This window comes from Lepus europaeus, chromosome 9 (assembly GCF_033115175.1).
Source record: "Lepus europaeus isolate LE1 chromosome 9, mLepTim1.pri, whole genome shotgun sequence".
NCBI lineage: Eukaryota > Metazoa > Chordata > Mammalia > Lagomorpha > Leporidae > Lepus > Lepus europaeus.
The window spans coordinates 26,162,847-26,182,943 of record NC_084835.1 but is presented as its reverse complement, the minus strand read 5'-3'; the positions used below and the strand labels follow the sequence as shown (position 1 = coordinate 26,182,943).

The 20,097-nt window shown below is 61.3% G+C and overlaps 2 protein-coding genes across 3 annotated transcripts; one reads left to right on the top strand and one right to left on the bottom strand.

Annotated features, from left to right (window-relative positions):
• Nucleotides 1-862: 862 nt before the first annotated feature.
• PPM1M (protein phosphatase, Mg2+/Mn2+ dependent 1M) lies at nucleotides 863-5,412 on the bottom strand. The gene is made up of 10 exons (XM_062201023.1): nucleotides 5,195-5,412; nucleotides 4,519-4,642; nucleotides 4,118-4,372; nucleotides 3,600-3,712; nucleotides 3,216-3,300; nucleotides 2,992-3,110; nucleotides 2,754-2,817; nucleotides 2,449-2,556; nucleotides 2,189-2,337; nucleotides 863-1,881 (listed from the first exon to the last, which is right to left on the bottom strand). Exons 1-10 carry the CDS (start codon nucleotides 5,410-5,412, stop codon nucleotides 1,737-1,739), a joined length of 1,380 nt encoding a protein of 459 aa, XP_062057007.1. The 3' UTR covers nucleotides 863-1,736.
• Nucleotides 5,413-10,782: 5,370 nt separating this feature from the next.
• TWF2 (twinfilin actin binding protein 2) lies at nucleotides 10,783-19,475 on the top strand. 2 transcript variants are annotated; one of them, XM_062201022.1, is made up of 9 exons: nucleotides 10,783-10,976; nucleotides 14,151-14,228; nucleotides 16,288-16,466; nucleotides 16,860-16,955; nucleotides 17,083-17,187; nucleotides 17,275-17,400; nucleotides 18,307-18,457; nucleotides 18,556-18,677; nucleotides 19,028-19,475. In XM_062201022.1, exons 1-9 carry the CDS (start codon nucleotides 10,952-10,954, stop codon nucleotides 19,193-19,195), a joined length of 1,050 nt encoding a protein of 349 aa, XP_062057006.1. In that variant the 5' UTR covers nucleotides 10,783-10,951; the 3' UTR covers nucleotides 19,196-19,475. The 2 variants fall into 2 exon arrangements, with proteins under 2 accessions (XP_062057006.1, XP_062057005.1); XM_062201021.1 differs by lacking the exon at nucleotides 10,783-10,976 and adding an exon at nucleotides 11,366-11,450.
• Nucleotides 19,476-20,097: the final 622 nt, after the last annotated feature.

Below are 20,097 nucleotides of genomic sequence, written 5' to 3'. Positions count from 1 at the left end.
GGCATAGGCTCATTTGATACAGACCGCCTTCTGGCCTGGTGAGGGGTGGTTTGTAGCTTTTGGTCCTGCCGGGAGGCCTGAAAAAATATCAGCATGAATGCCCTTGCAGCAGCCACTTCGGCTCTCTTTAGCCTGCTTGCAACTCAGAGACCCAGTACACCTACTCCTTGGCTTCAGCACTGTGTGAGGAGGAAGAGCAGGCATTAGGCTGGCTAAACAGCTGACGTGGGTAAGAGGCAGGCGCAGGACGCTGCCCACGCTGTCTCTTTCTGGAGAGCAGGGCTGGCTGTGCTGAGGCAGGAGGAAGTAAAACTGCAAGCTGGTGAGGCGGCACTCCTGCATTTGCTGCCTGACTGGAGGAGTCCTGAGGCTGGCCCGAACTTCAAGTGCCAGTTCATCAGGGCCCAGGTCAGGACACGTTCAGGCCTGGAGGTCCTAGACTGTGGATTCCAGCCTCATGAAAACCAGGAAATGTTTGATGTACTTCTCCTTATCTCCCTGGAGATATGTATAGGAAGTGAAATCGAAAATGAGTTAATGGGCATCTGAGAGCCTCTCAGAGGAGTTAAGTATACAAGTTTCACCATGGCGCTATTGGCTCTTCTGCCCTGCTGTAGTCCAGGGCTGGGAACTGCCTTAATTGTAAACTAAGCTAGGGGTTGCATCTGGGAAGAGTCAGATAAGCTGAAGTCATGAAGGCTTCCTGGATACCTGAGCCTTCGAAGTCAGAGATGATGAACAAACCTGCCAGACTATAGGGCCCCAACTAATGTGTTTCCCATTAAATCAAGCTTTATAGATACTTAAGCAATTGAAAACGCAGCTATGGTAAGTAGAGAGCTCATTTCCATTCTTTGGGCTCATCAGAGCTAAGAACCAGGGAGACTACAGAGTCGAGTCCTGACCATGTGCACACTTGCAAGGTAGACCTCAGAGTAACCCACTGGAAGGTAATAAACGGCAAAGGTGTTCTTGATCCAAGCGGTACTTCAATTCACCACTCGCAAGGGCTCTTCTGTGTACAAATATTTAATAATTGGGAGCAACAAAGCAGAGGCATGGCTGGACATCAGACTGCTGGGGCCAGGGACAAGCAGCCAGTCAAGTGACCAGATTGCACTCCCCTACCAAGAAGCTCTGGGCACTCCTCTTGTCCCTTTTTGCTGTCCCCAGTGCCTGTGCCCTGCCTCTGGTGGCAGAGGATGGCAGGGCAGGACCTGAGCTGGTCTCCTCAGGGGCTGTCTTTTACAGTGGATGTCGCAGCAGATGGGAGATTGTCCCCAAAGATTTCCCCAAGACACCCTGCATGGTCCTCGGGTTGAATGGATGCCTTGGTATTTGTGGCATGGAGACCTGAATCCAAATGGGCTAGCTGCCCCTCTTGGCATGTCAGGCTGATAACCCGAGTGCAGGCTTCCGTATCTGAGAATCCTACCTTGGGCTGTGGAGGATCCTGTCTTGAGGAGATTTGCACGGGTTCCTCCTAAGTTGTAAAGTACCCTGGCCAGAGGGCTGTAACTGCAAAAGCGCAGCCTGCTGGGCTGGGCTCTCTATACCCTGCTAGCCCTGATGCCCGGTATAAATATTTCCCCTTGAAATGAGTATGAATTGGGGTGGAAGGCAAGGATACAGAGCTATGGTAGGGCAGGGCAGACAGGTCTGCTCTTGGCCACGGTGGAGGGATGCCCAGACTGCACCTGGCTGTGGAATGGTTCTGGGTCACAGGGTCTGAATTCTCAGCGGCCACTGCCTCTTTGGTCATTGCTATGCAAGGGGATCACGAACACGGAGACGTCATCGTAGGACACCTGCCTTTGTCCTGTGGGACTGTCCTCCTTCCCCTGTGTACTGTGTATCAGCATTTGGGCCAGCTCCGAAAACCTGCAAAGACCATCCTGTACTTCAGGGGCAGAACAAAGGGACAAGGCCAGCTCTCTGGGAAGGCTTACTGCACAGAACTGGACACCTGGGGATCTGACAATCCTGGGAGGACTATGGGAATCTTGGGAAACCCACAGTCTCTCTCTCTCACACACACACACACCCCGCCACCACCCCAGTAGCTTGACACAGGCCTGGTCCTGGCCACCAATCAGGCCCATTATTACTAGAGTGTCCTCAGCCCTAACTGCTTGGTGTTGTTGCTGGCACTGGCCCAAGCCAAGGCAGGTCCTGGGAGATAAGGTACCTGTGTGGGTCTTCTTGGTTTCCAGGAAGGAAGCTCCTCACCAGCCGTGCCACCTGCTCATTGGACAGGACATCCCAGAGCCCATCAGTTGCCATGACAATCACATCCTCCTCCTGTAGCTCCAGCTGGTCCATATTCAGCACGGTTACCTGCAAGTTAAGCCTGAGGATCCTTCAGCGCCCCCTTCCTGGCTCCCATCAGCCTCACTGCCTGCCTCCCTGGGCAGATGGAAGATAGAACAGACTATGTGGTCCCCTCACCTGTGGGACGGAGAGCAAGAAGGGCTTGAGGTGGATGTTCGTGTCCAGGACTCTAAGCCGATGGTCTCCTAGGCCCCGGGAGACAGCCAGCGTGCCCAGTAATCGAGCCTAGGGGCAAGGAAGGTATTAGGTGAAAGCAAACAGCTCCAGCAAAATGCCCCCAGTGCAGGCTGGTACTGCAGAGCATGGGTGGACCATGGCCCTTGGACCCTGGGCCCAGGACACCAGCCACAGCCACCAGTAGGAAAGCTCCCACAGCTGCCACAGGGCAACTGAGGAATTCTTGGCGGGGTTCGGGCACTGACCTGCCTACCCTGTCCGTGGATCAGTGGGTACTTGAGATCCGCCTTCTCCACACGTTTGTAGCTCCTACCAGGAACAGATGCAGCATCCACCCAGGTCCCATGCCCCCAACTCAGGGCCCAGCTACCACACCCTTAGAGCACCCACCCTGCCCAGATGGAAGGAGATTGCCCCAGGCGCACAGCTGGGCTTAGACCCCAGGGATCTCTCCACCATGTCCTTCCACCCGACCCTGCTCACCAGCCACTCATGTGGTGATCCCGGAACAAAACCTTCTGCCCCAAGTCATCCCCTTTCAGTCGCCGAGGGAACTCCAGTCTGGTGAACTCACCCGCCAGAAGCTCAGGGCAGACAAAGGCCTGAGGTGGGAGGCCATGCTTGGGTCAGGCTCCCTCCCGTGACGCTGTATGGCCTCAGACCCAGGCGCCAGGGCTCCACAGCCTTCCCCTGCCAAGCGCACCTACCAGCTGCTGGATCCGCTGCCGCTCAGTCTCCGGAGTGAACTCAGAGCTCAGTGGCCGAACCTCATCACGCCGCACCAAGATGGCCCTGGACGGGGTTGAGGGGAGGCAGCGGAAGCCTATCGGGCAGCCTCCACGTTCACCCATGGCCACCTCCTGCCATGACTGCCAAGCACCTATTGGTCCAGGCTCATGCCTTCAGCATGGCCCTTAAAGGCTCTGCCCTCCCTGGTTCCCACTGTCCCCCGCACACTTGACATCCACCAGCATCAAACACAACCCAGCGTGTCAACCATCCCTCGACTTTCATCCCTCGACTTCTAGCCGCTTTGCAGTGTCCCCACTGCCTCTGGTGCCCTGCTGCCCACCCTCCAAAGGTTCACTCACCTGCTGTCCCCAGCATTGGCCACATACAACTTGCCCTGCAGGGACACAGCCACCAGCGCTGTGCAGCCACCCTCCTGGCCTGAGGCCTCCAGCTCTCGCCCGATCACCTCGTCCTGGAGCAAAGCAAGTCGGCCTCAGCGCCTGCCAGTGCTGCCTCCATACCACTTTGCCCCACCCTGGCAGTCCCAACCCAGAGTCCAGTCATGGCTCCAGGATCCCTGTGGCCAGGAGATCTAGACAAGGGAACTGCGACTCAAAACAGGAAGAGAAACCAGCCCCTGCACCAAAGACCACAGGCTGTGCAATGATGATGGGGGTAAAAGCACTCTGCGCACAGTAGGCGCTGAGCGAGAGGGGTCAGGATGACAGTAATGGACGTTAGTAATGAACCAACCCACACATCTCGTCCTCCCAGTCCAAGGATCTGCGATGGTCACCACGATGCGCACCATGTCCTACTCCTTCAGGTCCCTGGGGACAAAACCGGCCCTCCTTCCCCAGCCAGAGGCCACACTCACACACTCCTGGAAGGCGCTCTCCAGGGCCCCGACCACCAAGTCTTCGGCCTTGATGTCCTTTTCCTCCACAAACTGGGGGTCACTGGGGCAGATGCAGCGGCCACTGAGGTGCATAGGGGGCTGAGTGGCCACTATGCCTTCTACCACGGCCTCCAGCTGCCGGCGCAGGCACGAGTGCAGGGTGTTGGCAGCCAGGATGGCTGCAGCTGGGCCACCGTGCCCATCAAAGAGTGCCCAGTAGTGACCCGTCAGGAACTGCAAGGGAAGGGCCTGGCGTCAGGCTCGGCTCGGCTTCCCCAATCGTCCCCTCGCCCAGCCTGAACTGGGTCAGAAGGGCAAGAGCCTCAGCCTACGCGTTCTGGGGGCAGCCTGGCAGGGGGTTCAGGCCCGGCAGCTCTCACCTCCTCTGGGCACAGGCTCAGCCACTCCTGGTCCTCTTCAGCCCCAAACTCACACCGCCTGATGCACAGCTTCCCACAGGCGGCCTGATCCTCATTGAACTCCGACTTCTCTGCGTTGATGATCCTGAGGCCAGGAAGTGCTGAGTGACCCCTCAGGGAGGCACCTATGTCCCCCGGGCACCCATGTCTCTCTGGGCCAAGGGCTCCCTGGTGCTGTCCCTGACACAGCTGGACAACCAGGATGTAAGTTTCCTGACTTCGGGGGCCTCACCGCCAAGGTGACGGTCTGCTGGCTCAGCCCCTCTGCAGCCAACCTGCTGACCCCAGCGTACCTGGGGTTCCCCTTCCCATCCCCTGCCCCATACAGCCTAGGCCATAACGCAGGTGAGAGCCGTGGGGGCGAGGGAGAGTGGATCTCCGAAGCCCCTGGAAGCATGGAGCTCTGCTCTCAACTGAAGGCCCTAGGGTGCAGGTCCTTCCCCACCTCCAGCCTCCTCCCAGGAAAAGGCTGGGGTGGGGTCGGGGGGGGGTGGCTGTGAGGGTAGCGAGGTGCAGACGCGAAGGCACGATTCGCAGGTGCCTCAGCTCAGCCTGCGGTCCAGGCTGGCTCAGGCCGGGGTCGCGGGGTGGGGGGTGGGGGCCGAGGGGCGGGGGTCTCCGGGGTGGGAGCACTCACTCGGCGTAGCCTGCGTTCCAGGGCAGCGTGCGGCCCCGCGCCGGGCAGCGTACGGGCCGGGCGTCGGTGCGGCGCGAGGCGTCGGCCGCGGCGGAGCCCGAGCCTCGCAGGAAGCGAGGCCGCCGGTAGGGCACGGGGCTGGCGCGGGGCCCAGGCGGCCGCGGCGCGGGGAGCGGATCCCCCGGCAGGAAGCGGCGCCGGAACCAGCCGGCGGACATGGCGCGGCGGCAGGGGGCTGCCCGCGCAGCGCGGGGCCGGGGCTGGGCCGGACACCGCCGGCCGCCGGCCGCCCCTGGGAGGAGGAGGAAGCGGGCCGGGGGCGGGGCCCGGAGTGCGCGCGGCCCCAGTGCCGTCGGGCCCGGGGAGCCGATTGACGGGAGAGAAAACGGGAGGCCTCGTGGGCGGAGTCGCCGGCCTGCGTCACCGGCCTCCCCGGGCAGGGCCGCGCGGACCCCAGCACACTGTGGGCACTGGCCTTTGAGAGCGGATGTCAACCGGGCGGCGGGGGGTCCTTCGGAGCCGTGTCCGCCGCACAGCCGCCAGCGGCCTCCTGCTGGGCAGGGGCCTTTCGCAAGGGGAGATGGCGACGGGACGTCCATGAAGGTGTGGGGGGACACAGTGTCTCAGAACACAGCGTTCCCTCAGGCTGCCTCGTGCCCCCGCCTTCCCCATCCTGCGGGGCTGCTCCCCGGAAGGGCCAGTCGCCCGAAGGGCTGCCCCTCCAGTCCAGATGTCCTTGTCCGACACTGGATCCTCCCTAGAAGGTGACTGGGCACAAGAGGGATCTATGGGAACCCAGAGAGGGATCCGTGGTCCCCACTGGCTCCTGCTGGTCAGCATTCCGACCAGCAGCTGAGGAAGTGAGACTTTCATCTGGGCTGGAGGCAAGAAGTTGCAGCCTCTTAACCCCTGGCTGGCTGTCACCCTGGGGTCAGCGGCAGGGTCCCCCTTCAGATCTGCGTGTCATCAGGGCACTCTGTCACCCTCGGTCGCTGGAGTCCCCTTCCCCCAGGGCTGGGGCTGCACTCACCAAGGGAGGAGGAGTCTCGAGGCCCCAGGAGGGGAAGTTTCCTGACACCCAGGGCTGTGCTGTTTCCATTATGACAGTGCAGCGGACTCGAACCCCCCGCCCACAGCGGATTTCTCTTCCCCTTTCCTCCTCCAGGAAGCCAGGGCTTGCCAGCTCAAAGCCCCCAAGCCCCCACCGCCCAGAACCCCCCCGGGACAGCTGTGTGAAGAGTCCTCACCTTCACTGCTCTTGCCAAGCTGGGGCACTTGCTAGTAGCCCCACTTCCTCCAAGCAGCCAGCCTGCCCCACTGGGAGTTCCTCCCACCCAAGCAGGGAGCTGCCTCAGACACCCGCCCTCACACTCAGTTCCAGAACAGCCTGGGGCTAACTGACTGGACCTGCTACAAGCGCCAGGACCCTCGGAGCTGAACCACGTGGGCACCTACGCACTGAGCCGCTGTGCAGTGAGGAGAGAAGTCCTGGGGGTGGTGCTTGATCCAGCTGCTGACAAAGCCAGTGGACGTTTCCCAAAGGAGATTTGAGCCAACTGTCAGTGGGGCAGAAATGGACCAGGGATCCAAGGTGGGCAGGCTCAGCTCTGTCTGCGGGGCACCTCCTCACCCCCATGAGGCTTTCAGTCTGAAATGGGAAGAAACAAGGTGAACCCACACAGCTAGTTTAATTCCGCTTCTCAGTAGGACAAGCACCTTTGCATAGGTTTGTGAGACATTATCTGTGTGCCTTTTTCTGTGGCTCAGTCTCATTGTGTCCTCTGCTGACTTTTCTTCTGGGCCATTAGCCTTTTTCTTAAAATTTATCTATTTCTATGTATTTGAAAGGCAAAGTAGGCCGGTGCCACGGCTCACTAGGCTAATCCTCCGCCTGTGGCGCTGGCACCCCGGGTTCTAGTCCCGGTTGCCCCTCTTCCAGGCCAGCTCTCTGCTGTGGCCCGGGAAGGCAGTGGAGGATGGCCCAAGTACTTGGGCCCTGCACCCGCATGGGAGACCAGGAGAAGCACCTGCCTCCTGGCTTCGGATCAGTGCAGTATGCCGGCTGCAGCGGCCATTGGAGGGTGAACCAACGGCAAAGGAAGACCTTTCTCTTTGTCTCTCTCTCTCACTGTCCACTCTGCCTGTCCAAAAAAGAAGGCAAAGTGATAGGGAGAGGCAGAGACAGAGAGGTCTTCCACTGTTAGTTCACTCTCCAAATGCCTGCAACAGCCAAGGCTGGGCAAGGCCAAAGCCAGGAGCCTGGAACTCCAAAGCTGGGTCTCCCACAATGGGTAGCAGGGTACCCAAGTACTTATGCCATCATCTGCTGCCTCCCAGGGTATACATTAGCAAGAAGCTGGGTTAGAAACAGAGTAACTGGGCCGGCGCCGTGGCTCAACAGGCTAATCCTCCGCCTTGCGGCGCCGGCACACCGGGTTCTAGTCCCGGTCGGGGCACCGATCCTGTCCCGGTTGCCCCTCTTCCAGGCCAGCTCTCTGCTGTGGCCAGGGAGTGCAGTGGAGGATGGCCCAAGTGTTTGGGCTCTGCACCCCATGGGAGACCAGGAGAAGCACCTGGCTCCTGCCATCGGATCAGCGCGGCGGCCATTGGAGGGTGAACCAACGGCAAAAGGAAGACCTTTCTCTCTGTCTCTCTCTCACTGTCCACTCTGCCTGTCAAAAATTAAAAAAAAAAAAAAAAAAAAAAAAGAGAGTAACTGGGACTCGAACCAGGTGCCCCAGTATAGGATGAGAGAGAACTAAGTAGTAGCTTAATCTGAACCTACCACATCAATTTCTTTATTTGATTTATGAAATCTACATACTAAAGGACATTAGTTCTTTACTTTGAAACTAGTTGTAAGTATGTGGTTAATAACAAGTTAATTGCTTGTGTTTTGGCTATAATGGTGTATTTTATCATATATATTTTTTAATGTAAAATGAATGTATTCCTCTTTTATTTATTTAAATTACTTAAGAGACAGAGAAAGAAAGAGCTCCCATGTGTTGACTCACTCCCCAGATATTCCCAATGGCTGGGTCTGGGACCGGTGAAAGCCTGGAGGTGGGAGCCAGGAGCCAGGAGCCAGGAACTCAATCCTGGTCTCCCACATGGGTGATGGAGACCCAACCACTTGAGGCATCACCTGCTGCCTCCCGGGTGTGCATTCTCAGGAAGGTGGGATCAGGACTCGGGGCCAGGACTCAAACCCTGGCACTCTGATATGGGTGTGGGAGTCCCAACCAGGGTCTCAACCTCTAGGCCCAAACCTGCTCCTGATCTTGTCTGTCATGTTGTCTGGCTTTGGTGACATACTCAGAAGGCTTCCTCCACTCCAAGATTCTACAAACTGCTCCCTTTGTTTCTTCAGTAGATTACTTTTTTTTTTTTTTGGACAGGCAGAGTGGATAGTGAGAGAGAGAGACAGAGAGAAAGGTCTTCCTTTTGCCGTTGGTTCACCCTCCAATGGCCGCTGCGGCGAGCACACCACGCTGATCTGAAGGCAGGAGCCAGGTGCTTATCCTGGTCTCCCATGGGGTGCAGGGCTCAAGGACTTGGGCCATCCTCCACTGCACTCCTGGGCCACAGCAGAGAGCTGGCCTGGAAGAGTGGCAACCGGGATAGAATCCGGCGCCCCAACCGGGACTAGAACCCGGTGTGCCGTGATGGCGCCGCAAGGCGGAGGATTAGCCTGTTAAGCCACGGTGCCAGCCAGTAGATTACTTTTCAAACATTTAACTCTGACCTGCAAAAACAATGTTATAATCATCTCAAGGGCTGACTCTGTGTTGAGAAACATCAGAAGGTAGAGGCAGCTGTCAGCCCCGGGTACTCTGCTCAGCCCTGACTCATTTGAAGAGCTGGGTGCAGGCAGCTTTCTCACCTTTCTGCCTGAAACAAGATCGTAGCCGGAAGCGGAGTCTGTTTTGGTATTGTTGTTTTCTTTCATTTTATTTGAAAGGCTGAGACACACACAGAAACAGAGACCGTTAAGAGAGCGAGATTGCTACCATTCACTGTCTCATTCCCTAAATTCCTGCAACAGCCAGGGCTGTGCCAGGCCAAAACCAGGAGCCCAGAATTCAATCTGGGTCTCCAACAAAGGTGGCAGGGACCCAGTGCTGGAGCCATCACTGCTGCCTCCCAGGGTGCACATTAGCAGGACGCTGGATGGAACCAGAGCAGCTAGGACTCAAACTAGGCACTCTGACATGAGGTGTGGCTGTCCGAGTGGCGGCTCAACTGCTGTGCTGCTTGCCTGCTCCTGGCTTGACCCATCCCAGGATCTGAAGTGGGGCAGGTCTGGACTCAAATCCTCATCACTGGGGTCTGAGACACAGATGAAGGGGATGAGGGCTGCTAACCAACAGGACTTCCCCAGATTTCATTTTTCTTATTTTTTTTAAAGATTAATTATTAATTTGAAAGGCAGAGTGACACTGAGGGAGAGAGAGAGATCCTCCCTCTGCTGGTTCACTCCCCAAATGCAGTACCTGGACCTGTCCAGGAGCTCAGAACAACATCTGGGTCTCTCACATGGGTGGCAGAGACTCAAGTGCTTGGGTCACCACCTGCTGCCTTCCCAGGCAGTTTGGCACGAAGCTGGACATGAAGCAGAGCAGCTGGGACTCGGACCAGCCCCAGTGCTGCCCTGGGGGACAGAGAACAGGGCGCTGAAGCTGCAGCCGGACACCAAGCAGGCCGCCAGCGCCATCCTCATGTCTGTGCAACTCCAGGCCCAAAACATGGCCTTTTCTCAGTCTTCCTAATCCAAGGCCCTGGACAGGCTCTGGAGCAACGGGGGTCATCCTGACGTAGCAGCAGTGGCCTGGACGCCAGACTACGTTGATGCCTGCGGGCAGGCATGGCGCCACCAGGGCCAAGAGCGTTGGGAACGGAGACGGCCGCGCATTCAGAGTTGGGAGGTTCCTCAGGCACCGGGCTCTGGGCGCCTTCAACCTCCGAGCCTGTGGACACGCGGTTCCCTCTTTTCCCTCTGCTAGGCCAGGCCGTTCCCTTCTGCCCTCCAGGAAACCGCCACAAGTCGCCTCCTTGCAGCCCCTCGTTCTCTGCGAAGGGCTCTCACCACCGGCACTGTTCCAGCTCTGGCAGCCCGGTGGCAGGTCAGGTTGGGTTCCCACTGTGAGAGGCCTGCCCGCTTGGCCGGCCCGGGGGGCCCCCGCACCCTACATCCTGCGAGGGGCCAGGAAACGTGGTCCGGGGAAGGGATGGCCTCCGGACGCACACAGGCACGTGCACGCATCCACTTTTCCCGGTCACAACCATGTCCGCGCGGATCCAGCCCTGATCTAACCCCCCTGGTCTGGTGCACAGGCTCTGGGCGCCCACACACGGATGCACCCCCGCACCCAACACAGCGGGCTCAGCACGCGCGGCCGTTACCCGCCGACGCCCACGCACACCACTTCCTCGCCACAGAGGCGCGTGCACGCGCACGCACACGCAGCTGACCCAGCCCCAAGCCCGCCCAGACCCAGGCGCAGGCTGCGCGCACGCGCAGCCCCGAGCCCCCGCCCCTCCCGGCCTCGCCCGTCGGGGGCGGGGCGTCGCTGGGGGCGGGTCCTGCGGCACCGCCCGGGAAGCAGCGCGAGGCTCGGCTGCCGCGGCCACATCTTCCTCCTCCTTCTCTTCCTCCTCCTCCTCCTCCACCTCCTCCTCCCGGTCCAGGCAGCGAAGCGGGGTCAGGGCCGAGCGGAGGGCTCCGACGGCGCGGGCGGAGCGCAGCGCCGAGCCATGGCGCACCAGACGGGCATCCACGGTGAGGGCAGGGCGCGGGGCGGGCTTGGGTCGCGGCCCCCGGCTGCGCCCCCCTCCCCGGCTCTGAGCTCCTCCCTCCCCCCCGGGCATCAGCTGAGGGAAGCTTCCTGTTCTCCTTTGCAGCCGCGGGTCGCCGGGGGCGCACAGCTGGGAGAGTAGGGACTGGATGTGCTTGGCTGCGAGTGGGAGTGCTTGTGGCGCGCAGCCGGCGTGGAAGCGTGTGTGTGCCGGGCTGGGGGTGGATGTGCCCGGCTGTGTGTTTGTGTTCTTTTTGGGGGGTAGGTGCACACGCACGTACAGGTCTTCTGTGTACAGTCCTGCCTGCGCGAGCTCGCCTTGCTTGTGCACATGCAGGCTGTTTGGACACTGTAGGCTGCCTGGGACCCTCTTGGACATCACGTGCACATGGCTGTGGGTGTCTGCGTGTGTGCTCCATGCAGGCACATCTCACTGTGCATCTGGACCTTATGTGGCTGTGAGTACTGGATGTGTCCAGGACTTGTGGGCGTGTGTGTGTGTGTGTGTGTGTGTAGGAAGCTCTTGACCTTTGCTCCTTCCAGGACTCTCACACACTCCTGCAGGCTGGGCTGGGGAAACCCTGGGACAGAATCCTCTCCGTGGGATGGGGAGAGTTGTGAATCTGACCTTGGCCTCTGACCTCCTTCTCTTTTTGCTCTGGGATTTTCTGAGTCTGCCTCTGCTAGGGTTAAGAGGTCTCAGCTCTAGGCTGGAAGCAGGGAAGTTTCTAAAGAGGGGGCTTGTCGGGGAGGGTCCTGGCCCTGGATAGCTCCGGCCAGCGTCTACCCTCACCCCTCATCCCTAGGAAGCTTTTGGAGCCCAGAACAGCACGTGTACAGCTTCTCCTGGAGCCTGACCTCTTCCTTGGACAAGGCTGGGTGGGAAGCAGTGGCCAGGAGCCCTGATGCTGCACGGGCCTCAGTGTCCCCATCTCTCACTGGCCTGTGAGGGAAGAACCAGGCTGCTTGCTCAGACAGCCTGGTGGTTTGGCCATCAGCCACTCTTCGCACCACATGAACATCCCCTGCCCGTGCTGGCCACCACCATCGACCCGCCTGACCGCCCGAATCCTAGGCCTGCAGTTGTGGCCACTTGGTGGCTGGACTGTCAGAGAGGGTTTCCCAGGCTCCGCCCAAGCCTGGGCCCCGCCCCTACCACACAACATCAGGGAGAGCAGGGGCCTGCGTCAGGGCCAGCTGGGCCAGGTGGGTCATCCTTCTCCTGGAGGAACAAGAGGGGCCAGCTCTGTGACTCAGCCCCACAGGAGGGAACTGCCCCTTCCACCCGGGGTGACTGGTCCTGGCTGCTTTCTTCAGCTGGGAGGCGATCCTGGAAGTTCGCCTCGCCTCGTGCCTGCTGACAGGTGCTGGGGCCAGCGCCTTGCCTCACAGCCTCATTTCCTGGACAGCACAGGACAGGCTGTTCCCCAGCACTCCCTGTCTGCAAGTGGCCCACTCCTTCCCATGTGTGGTCTGGGGAGGTGGTGGTGGGTGAGATCCCCTTGGAGAACCATATGCCAGCCGTGTCCCGGCCATAGGTGTGGATCTACTGACCGCAGAGCAGCGCAGGGCAGGGCAGGGACCTGTAACCCGAGGCTCACTGGCGTCAGGGGTGGGGTGGGCAAGGTGGAGGGTGGGTCATGAATCTTTGATGACAGAGGCTCCGGTGTCCCAGCCTGGCCTCTGGATTATTGATGGCGGATGGAGAGGCCTTGGGGGTGTGCAGAGCGAGGGCTCGTCCCCTGCTGGGGTGTCAGTTTGCCCAGGTAAGACTAGAAGGGGCCTGTCTGCCTCTCTCTGGGGGAGCTTCTTGGCATAGCCCTTCCTGCCGTCATAGCAGCGAAAATCAGTTGTTATTAAGAGGGGCGGCCTTCACAGAGCACCTTCTCCCACTTCTGCTCAGCGCTTTAGCCCTGTTTCCTAGGTGAAGTTGCCATTCGGGGTCCCGGAGGCCAGACCCGGGGCCCCAGCAACATGTCTGCCAATGGGAAGTGCACACTGTGCCACCCGGAGCCCCAAAGGCCTGTGGCACTCAGCCGGCGGGCTCAGGCTCAGGGTCACTCTGTGAGGGGAGCACCTGAGGACATGAGTTTGTTTTCCTAAGGCACCCCCACCCCGCCCCTGCCCGCCCCTGAGCTGCCCACTCCAGGCCCTATAAATATTTTCTGACCTAAGCCCTCCAGCTGTGTCCCTGCTGAATTCTCTTGATCCCTGGGCCGCCTCAAGGTCACGGCGGCCCGGGCCTGTTCACCCAGGGACCCAAGTGGGGCCCTGTCCACATGGCCCTGGTCTCCCCATCCAGCAGCAGGTTTGGGACTTCCCACGCCCGAGCCTCACCTCTGCCTGGGGGTCCTTGCTCCCTTGCTGGCTCTCACTCCCAGCTGCTCAGCCCAAGGACCAAGATGGAGTCCTTTTCTTGGAAGCTGGCCCTGCTGCCCGAGTGGTCCAAGCCCCCCCCCCCCCAACCCTGTCGCGGGCTGGGTGTGCGTGTGTGTGTTTCTGTGTATGCTTTGCACATCCTCTTGCCTACACACCTGTCTCAGCCCAGCTCCGCGGTTGCCTGGGGACCACGTCTGTGTGTAGCGTTTGCATCTCGGAACGTGTGTGTCTATCGATGTTTGCCCAGCTGAGTGTCCTCGTATGTGCTCCTCCGTGTCCTGTCCACGTGGCAGGTGTTGCCTTCACACCTCCTGGACCGAGTGCGAGTTGGCAGCGGTGGTACCTGTGTGGGGGTGGCTGTAGTGCTCTAGGCACAGTGGGGGTGGGGTGGGTCTCTTCCTGTGGATGTGACAGTGCTGAATGTGTCCCAGGCCAGCCCACTGCTGGGCCCTCATGGGGGCAGGGGACAGGTGGAAGCTGTGCCCTCAGACTGGCCCGCCTATCCCACAGCCTGCCCCATCTTCCAGTGGGCTGTCCCGTGCGCGCCTGCTCCACCCCGTCGGCAGACCTATCCCAGCCAGCAGGCCACCCGCCTGCCACTTCTGCTGGCTAAATTTGGGAGCTTGTGTTCGGGGGCCGTCTCAGGTTCCCAGTCACATGGGGGCCTGTATTTAACCCACTTCCCAGCTCGGCCGCCAGCCCCTGCGGGACAGAGCAGGCCCTCAGTACATCCCTGCCTACTCTCTGCTCAACCCCCGCCATGTTTCTTGTTCTTATAGCCACAGAGGAGCTGAAGGAATTCTTTGCCAAGGCACGGGCCGGCTCTGTCCGGCTCATCAAAGTCGTCATTGAGGACGGTGAGTGCCCCTATGGGCCAGGGCACAGGTTGGGGCACGGTGGCGGGTGGGAAGGGAGGTGAGTGTAAGCTCTGGCCTCCTTGGGAGTAGGGGTGACGTCACTAGGGAAGAGGGCCCCTCCCCCCAGGGAGTGTGAGAGGTGGGCATGAAACAGAGGTTGGGGCAGCAGACAGGGTCTGGTCCCAGGGTCCTGTGGGGCTCTCTAGAGGCTGGGAATTGAGATGGGCCTCCTCGGATGCTGGGCCGGGCCGGGCTGGGGGCAGGCGTGTGTGATCCTAGCACTGCCCCGTGTGGCTGCTGCACCTCCTGATTTGTTTATGGCCACAGGCCTGGCCTGGCCTGGCTGTCGGTCATGGGGAGACTCAGGAGTTGCTGAAATCCTTTCCTTGTGAAGGACCCCCATGGCGGGGAGAAGGGACTCACCCAGCTCATTCGGAGGGCAGGAGGGGCGTTCCAGGCGGGACTTGGCCTTGGCCTGGACCCAAGGGCCTGGAGGGCTTATGGGGGCAGTGCTGGGCCTGCAGGGGCTGGAGCTGAAGCTGAAGTGGGGAGGGTTTGAGAACGAGAACCTGCCTGTGCTTGAGGTGGCGCGGAGGGCTCCTTCCCCTTCCCTCCAAGCCAAGCACTGTCCCTGGAGGTACAGACTGTGAGACTGGGGGTGCGCTGGGCCCCCGCATTCCCTCCAGTCCTCCTCGGGCACCGTGCTGCAGTGGGCACAGCTCACTGTTCACACACGGAGGTGGCTCAGAGTGAGGTCGGCCCTGAGCCCAGCCTCGCAGGCTTTAGGGGCGCAGACAGCTGGGCTGGGCTCCGTCTAAGTGTCTTCAAAATCAGACGCCCGCAGTGGCTGGGCGGGGGTCTGTGGGGTAGGTCAAGCTGTGGTCGCAGGCCACAGCTGCCCCTCCCCCCAAGCAGCAGTCGCACTGCTGGCCCCAGGCCTCGCCCTCCCTGTGGTCTCCTGGACCAGACTTCCCCCACACACTGGCAGCAGCAGGTTTCCCCAGTGGGCGCTTCCCCAGCTCTGCATGACAGCCGCTGAGTAGCTGGGAGTGCCCGGGCCCCGTGACGGGCACCCACTGCCCGTCTCCAACCGAGTGGCCCCAGCGTGACCAGAGCGCCTGTCTTCCGGAGAAGCTGTGAATTCCACTTCTTACGTAAAACTTCCCGGATTGGAACTGTGAACAGCCAGTTAGACAAAGCTGACAGTGCCGCTGGGGCCCACTCAGCAGGTGATCCGCGTCACCGAGGTGGGTGTGCCGGGCGGTGGGCGTTCCAGCCCTGGTGCTGGCTGTGTTTGGGAGGAGGCCGAGGCCAGAGAGAGGTGACTGGTCAGGTGGAGACGGCCCCCTCTGGCCCAGTTTTTCCCTAGTGAGGCCTTTGCACACCAAGGGGTGGTGTTAGGTGTCCACCTTTGGTCCCAGCCACAGGTGTAGTCTCATAGGTCCAGTGTGTGCCCAGCCGGGAGCCCATTCAGCCCTTCTGCGTGAGCCAGGCATTAAGAAGTAGGCTGCTTTTGTTTGGTGGCTTTGAGGGAGGGGCCTGCAGCTGGCAGCAGGGTCCCTGTGTGCCTGGTGTCTGGCAGGAGACCTGGCTGCTCCCGCAGGCCTCTGCACATTTGTCCCGAGAGGGGCATGCTGGGGTTCCAGGGCCCCAGGCTGCAGGGGGAGGTGGCACCGGGGCCTGGACACCGAGTGGCTGTGCTGGCAGGGTAAGGGGAGAGTGAACACCCTGAACGGACGCTGTGTTGTTGGTGGCTCCGGGCACGTGGTATGGGGTTTCTTCATGTGGCCGTGTGTGTTGGGTGATCTGTGCGTGTGCACGCATGTGTGCCTGGCGTGACCTCTTGCTGGCAGCTTTGTGCCCTGACTCATTCCCCACCCGCACGCTCGCTCACTCACTCACACAGCTTCATACCTTGGGGAGTTGGGGGCTCCGGGGCAGGTGGGGTGGGTGGCCAGCGGGTCCGAGGCAGCGTGGAAGCACAGCCGGAGCAGAGTCCACCGTCAGAGGTGAAGGTGGCAGGTGGCTGCACTTTGGCTCACCCCGCCTCTGTCCCCAGAGCAGCTCGTGCTGGGTGCCTCGCGGGAGCCAGTGGGCCGCTGGGACCAGGACTATGACCGGGCCGTGCTGCCGCTGCTGGACGCCCAGCAGCCCTGCTACCTGCTGTACCGCCTCGACTCGCACAATGCTCAGGGCTTCGAGTGGCTCTTCCTCGCCTGGTCGCCTGATAATTCCCCTGTGAGTCCTGGGGACCCCTGCTCAGCTCCAGGCTCAGGGCCATTGGAGGAGTCCTGGGGAGGCGGGGGTGGCTTATGGGGAGGTACCTGGCTTGCCACTGGTGAGCTGAGGCAAGCCATGTCAGGTCCGGTCCCTGTGCTAGGAGCCGGGGGCACAGCTACCAGAGGCCCCTGTGCTTGGAGCCTGGGGTTCCTGAGTCCTGCTGGGGCCCAGCCTGGCTGCTGGAGTCTCTGTGGCTGGGCTGGGCAAGGGCTCCCCCTGCTGGCGGGAGCCACTCTGTGGTGTCCCACTTTGGTGCTGCGCCCTCTGCTGGGGATGTGGGCACAGTGTGATGATCATTCCAAGAGGCAGCCCTGTCCAGAGGGGTCTCAAGGTTTGGCCCCTGCCCTTCAGGTGCGGCTGAAGATGCTGTATGCAGCCACACGGGCCACAGTGAAAAAGGAGTTTGGAGGCGGCCACATCAAGGATGAGCTCTTTGGGACCGTGAAGGTAGCCCGTCAGGCCACATGTTGTGTGGGGTCCCAGGCTGGGGGCCGAGCTGGGAGGGGCTGGGGAGTCCCGGAGCTGCACCCTGAGGTGCCCGTCTGTGCGTCTGCATCCCCATCCAACCCAACAGGATGACCTCTCCTTGGCTGGGTACCAGAAGCACCTGTCGTCCTGTGCGGCACCTGCCCCACTGACCTCAGCGGAGAGGGAGCTGCAGCAGATCCGTATCAATGAGGTGGGTGCACCCCCGAAACCGCTGCTTCCTGGGTGGCTGAACCCCGCTTCTGTGGCGAGGGCCTCCCTCACCTCCCTGTGCCCCCAGGTGAAGACAGAGATCAGCGTGGAAAGCAAGCGGCAGACCCTGCAGGGCCTCGCCTTCCCCCTGCAGCCCGAGGCCCAGCGGGCGATCCAGCAGCTCAGAGAGAAGACCATCAACTATATCCAGCTGGTGGGTGCCACTCCTGCCCTGGCACACGCTAGTGGAGCACACCATCCCCACCCCTCCTCCTTACGTGTCTGTGCGATTGTGCTTGCAGCCCCTGCTCCCACAAGCCCGTGGCCTGGCTGCCTCAGATCCCCTGCAGTTCATGGAAGCCACTGCCCAAGCGGTGGCTTCCCACCCCCGTGTTCCTGCTTTGTGTCCCCGGGCCTCTCCTCAGGCCCCTGGGGTCGCCACACCCCTCAGTCCCCAGCCCTTTCCTGACCCAGCCTCTCCGAAGACCCCTTGACCACCTCCTTCCCCAGGCTTTTTGTTGTTGTTAATTTAAAAGTATTTGGGGAGTAGAGAGAGACAAAGAATTGCCAGCCCACTCCCCAGGTGTCTGCAGCAGCCCCCAGCAGGGGCCGAAAACCCAACCCACGTATCCCATGTGGGTGGCAGGAACCCAGTCACTTGACCCATCACAGCTGCCTCCCGGGGTCTCCATTGGCAGGGGGCTGGAGTCAGGAGCCGGCGCTGGGATTCAGACTCCGGCACTCCGGTGTGGGACGTGGGCATCCTGAGCCGCATCTCCAGTGCTCGCTGGGTGCTGAGCCTGGGGCTGCCCGCTTTCTGCAGAATGAGTCTTCCCTTCCACGACACTGCCTCCCAGACGTTGAGACCCTCCGCGCCATCCCCTCCGCCGCCCTTGCTGGGAGAGTGTCTCTCCAAGAGCCTTCAGAGGCGCAGCATTGGGGCTGGGCCCAGGGGCGGCCTCTGAAGAGGGCTTCCCAGGGCAGGCTGGCCACCCGGGGCTGGCTGGCCAGGAGATGGAACCAGCAGCCTTGCCCTCTGGCCAGGCCCGCTGGAGGCAGGTGGGCCTGGGCCTTCCCCCTCCGGGTGCCCTCACACTTCCCTTCCCCTCCCCCACGGCAGAAGCTGGACTTAGAGCGGGAGACCATAGAGTTGGTGCACACGGAGCCCACAGACGTGGCCCAGCTGCCCTCGCGCGTGCCCCGGGACTCTGCCCGCTACCACTTCTTTCTCTACAAGCATACCCATGAGGGTGACCCCCTGGAGTCTGTGGGTGAGTGGCCGCTGCTGGGCAGTGGCAGGACCGGGTCTCGCCGGGTGTGCTGCTGTGGGGCACGGGCTCACCTCGCCGTCCCTCCCCGCCCCCCGCAGTGTTCATCTACTCCATGCCGGGGTACAAGTGCAGCATTAAGGAGCGCATGCTCTACTCCAGCTGCAAGAGCCGCCTCCTGGACTCCGTAGAGCAAGACTTCCAGCTGCAGATCTCCAAGAAGGTGGGTACCTGGCCCCAGGGCCCTGCCACCCCGACTTCCCCATGGAGTCCCCAGCGGAGCAGGACTCACTGCTGCCATGCTGGTCACATGGGGCGCCCGAGGTCACCTGCATGGCCTAAGGCTGCTTGGGCTTGCTGCCGAGTCCTCTCCTGCCGGGAGTCTCAGGCAGGCACGGGCCCAGTATCTGGGTTCCTGGTGGGAGGGGCATTCCTGGGGGCAGGGTCTGGCAGGGGATTCTGGGTCAGGGTGTGAGCGATCACTGGGGTTCCTTCAAAGGTGGGGGTTGGGGGTTGCCGAGGGTGGTAACAGGGCCACTGCCGTGGGGGTGACCCCTACCCCGCTCCATGCAGATCGAGATTGGCGACGGGGCCGAGCTGACGGCCGAGTTCCTCTACGACGAGGTGCACCCCAAGCAGCAGGCCTTCAAGCCCGCCTTCGCCAAACCCAAGGGCCCTGGGGGCAAACGGGGCCACAAGCGCCTCATCCGCGGCCCCGGTGAGAACGGGGACGACAGCTAGGGCGCTGGCTGGGGCCGGGGCCGGTGTGTGTGGACTGTGCGGCTGCCCGCCTCCTCCCTCCTTCCCAGCCTGGCGTCCAGGGATGGCTCCCTGTGGCGTGGACGGGCCGGGGGCCGCCGGGCTGGCGTTTTTGTGACCCCTCTCCATCCCTGACCTTGCCTCTCACCTGTGTGCCCAAGGTGTTTAGGGGCCCTGTCTGGCCAGCCAGCTCCAGGGAACAGATGGGGGCTGGGGTCCGCTGGGGCTGGGGCAGGGGTCACTGCAGGGCAGGGTGGTTGAATGCTGTTATTTTCTAAAGAATAAAATATTTTTAAATCAAGACCTGTGTCTGGCTCTGAGCGACCACCTCTGGCCTTGGGAACGGGCAGCACTGTACACACACCATGCCCTCTGCCAGCACAGGAGGGGACGGCCGGGTGTGGCAGAGGGCGTGGGCCCTTCGGGGCACGCAGCCCCCCGCAGCTGCTGCGATGCGCTGTCTCACACTCAGAGGCATAAAGAAAACGTGAGCTTATTCCTTACCGTTGTGGGACAGGCAGCGCGGGATGCTTCTCGGGGCAGTCCGCGTCGCAGACTCGTCCGGCTGCTGGCAGCTCCCTGTCCATCTTCAGAGCCAGAGAGACCTGCTCAGACCTGATGCTGCTGTGGCCACAGCGCCCTCATTCTAAGGGACACTGGTGTTTACACGCATTCTCCCCACCTCCCCTGCCTGTCTCAAGATCTTCCCGGCCATCATCCTGGCCGAGAGCCATTACTGCAGAAGGAGACACTAGCAGGCCCCCAGGACAGGTGGGGGGCCCCTGAGGGGACTCCATTCAGCTGGCACCCGGGGTGGAGGCCGGTGTGTGGACACCAGCGTCTCGGTGTCTCCTGTTTGGCGTGTGCTGAGCTTGTGTCTCTAG

Coding starts and splice junctions, on each gene's coding strand:
- TWF2 (XM_062201021.1), top strand. CDS start 11,381: ATGGCTGTGGGTGTCTGCGTGTGTGCTCCATGCAGGCACATCTCACTG. Junction 16,956..17,082: donor AGCTCTTTGGGACCGTGAAG/GTAGCCCGTCAG, acceptor CCAACCCAACAG/GATGACCTCTCCTTGGCTGG. Junction 18,458..18,555: donor TGACCCCCTGGAGTCTGTGG/GTGAGTGGCCGC, acceptor CGCCCCCCGCAG/TGTTCATCTACTCCATGCCG.
- PPM1M (XM_062201023.1), bottom strand. CDS start 5,412: ATGTCCGCCGGCTGGTTCCGGCGCCGCTTCCTGCCGGGGGATCCGCTC. Junction 4,373..4,518: donor TGAGCCTGTGCCCAGAGGAG/GTGAGAGCTGCC, acceptor CTTCCCTTGCAG/TTCCTGACGGGTCACTACTG. Junction 3,301..3,599: donor GCCAATGCTGGGGACAGCAG/GTGAGTGAACCT, acceptor AACCCCGTCCAG/GGCCATCTTGGTGCGGCGTG.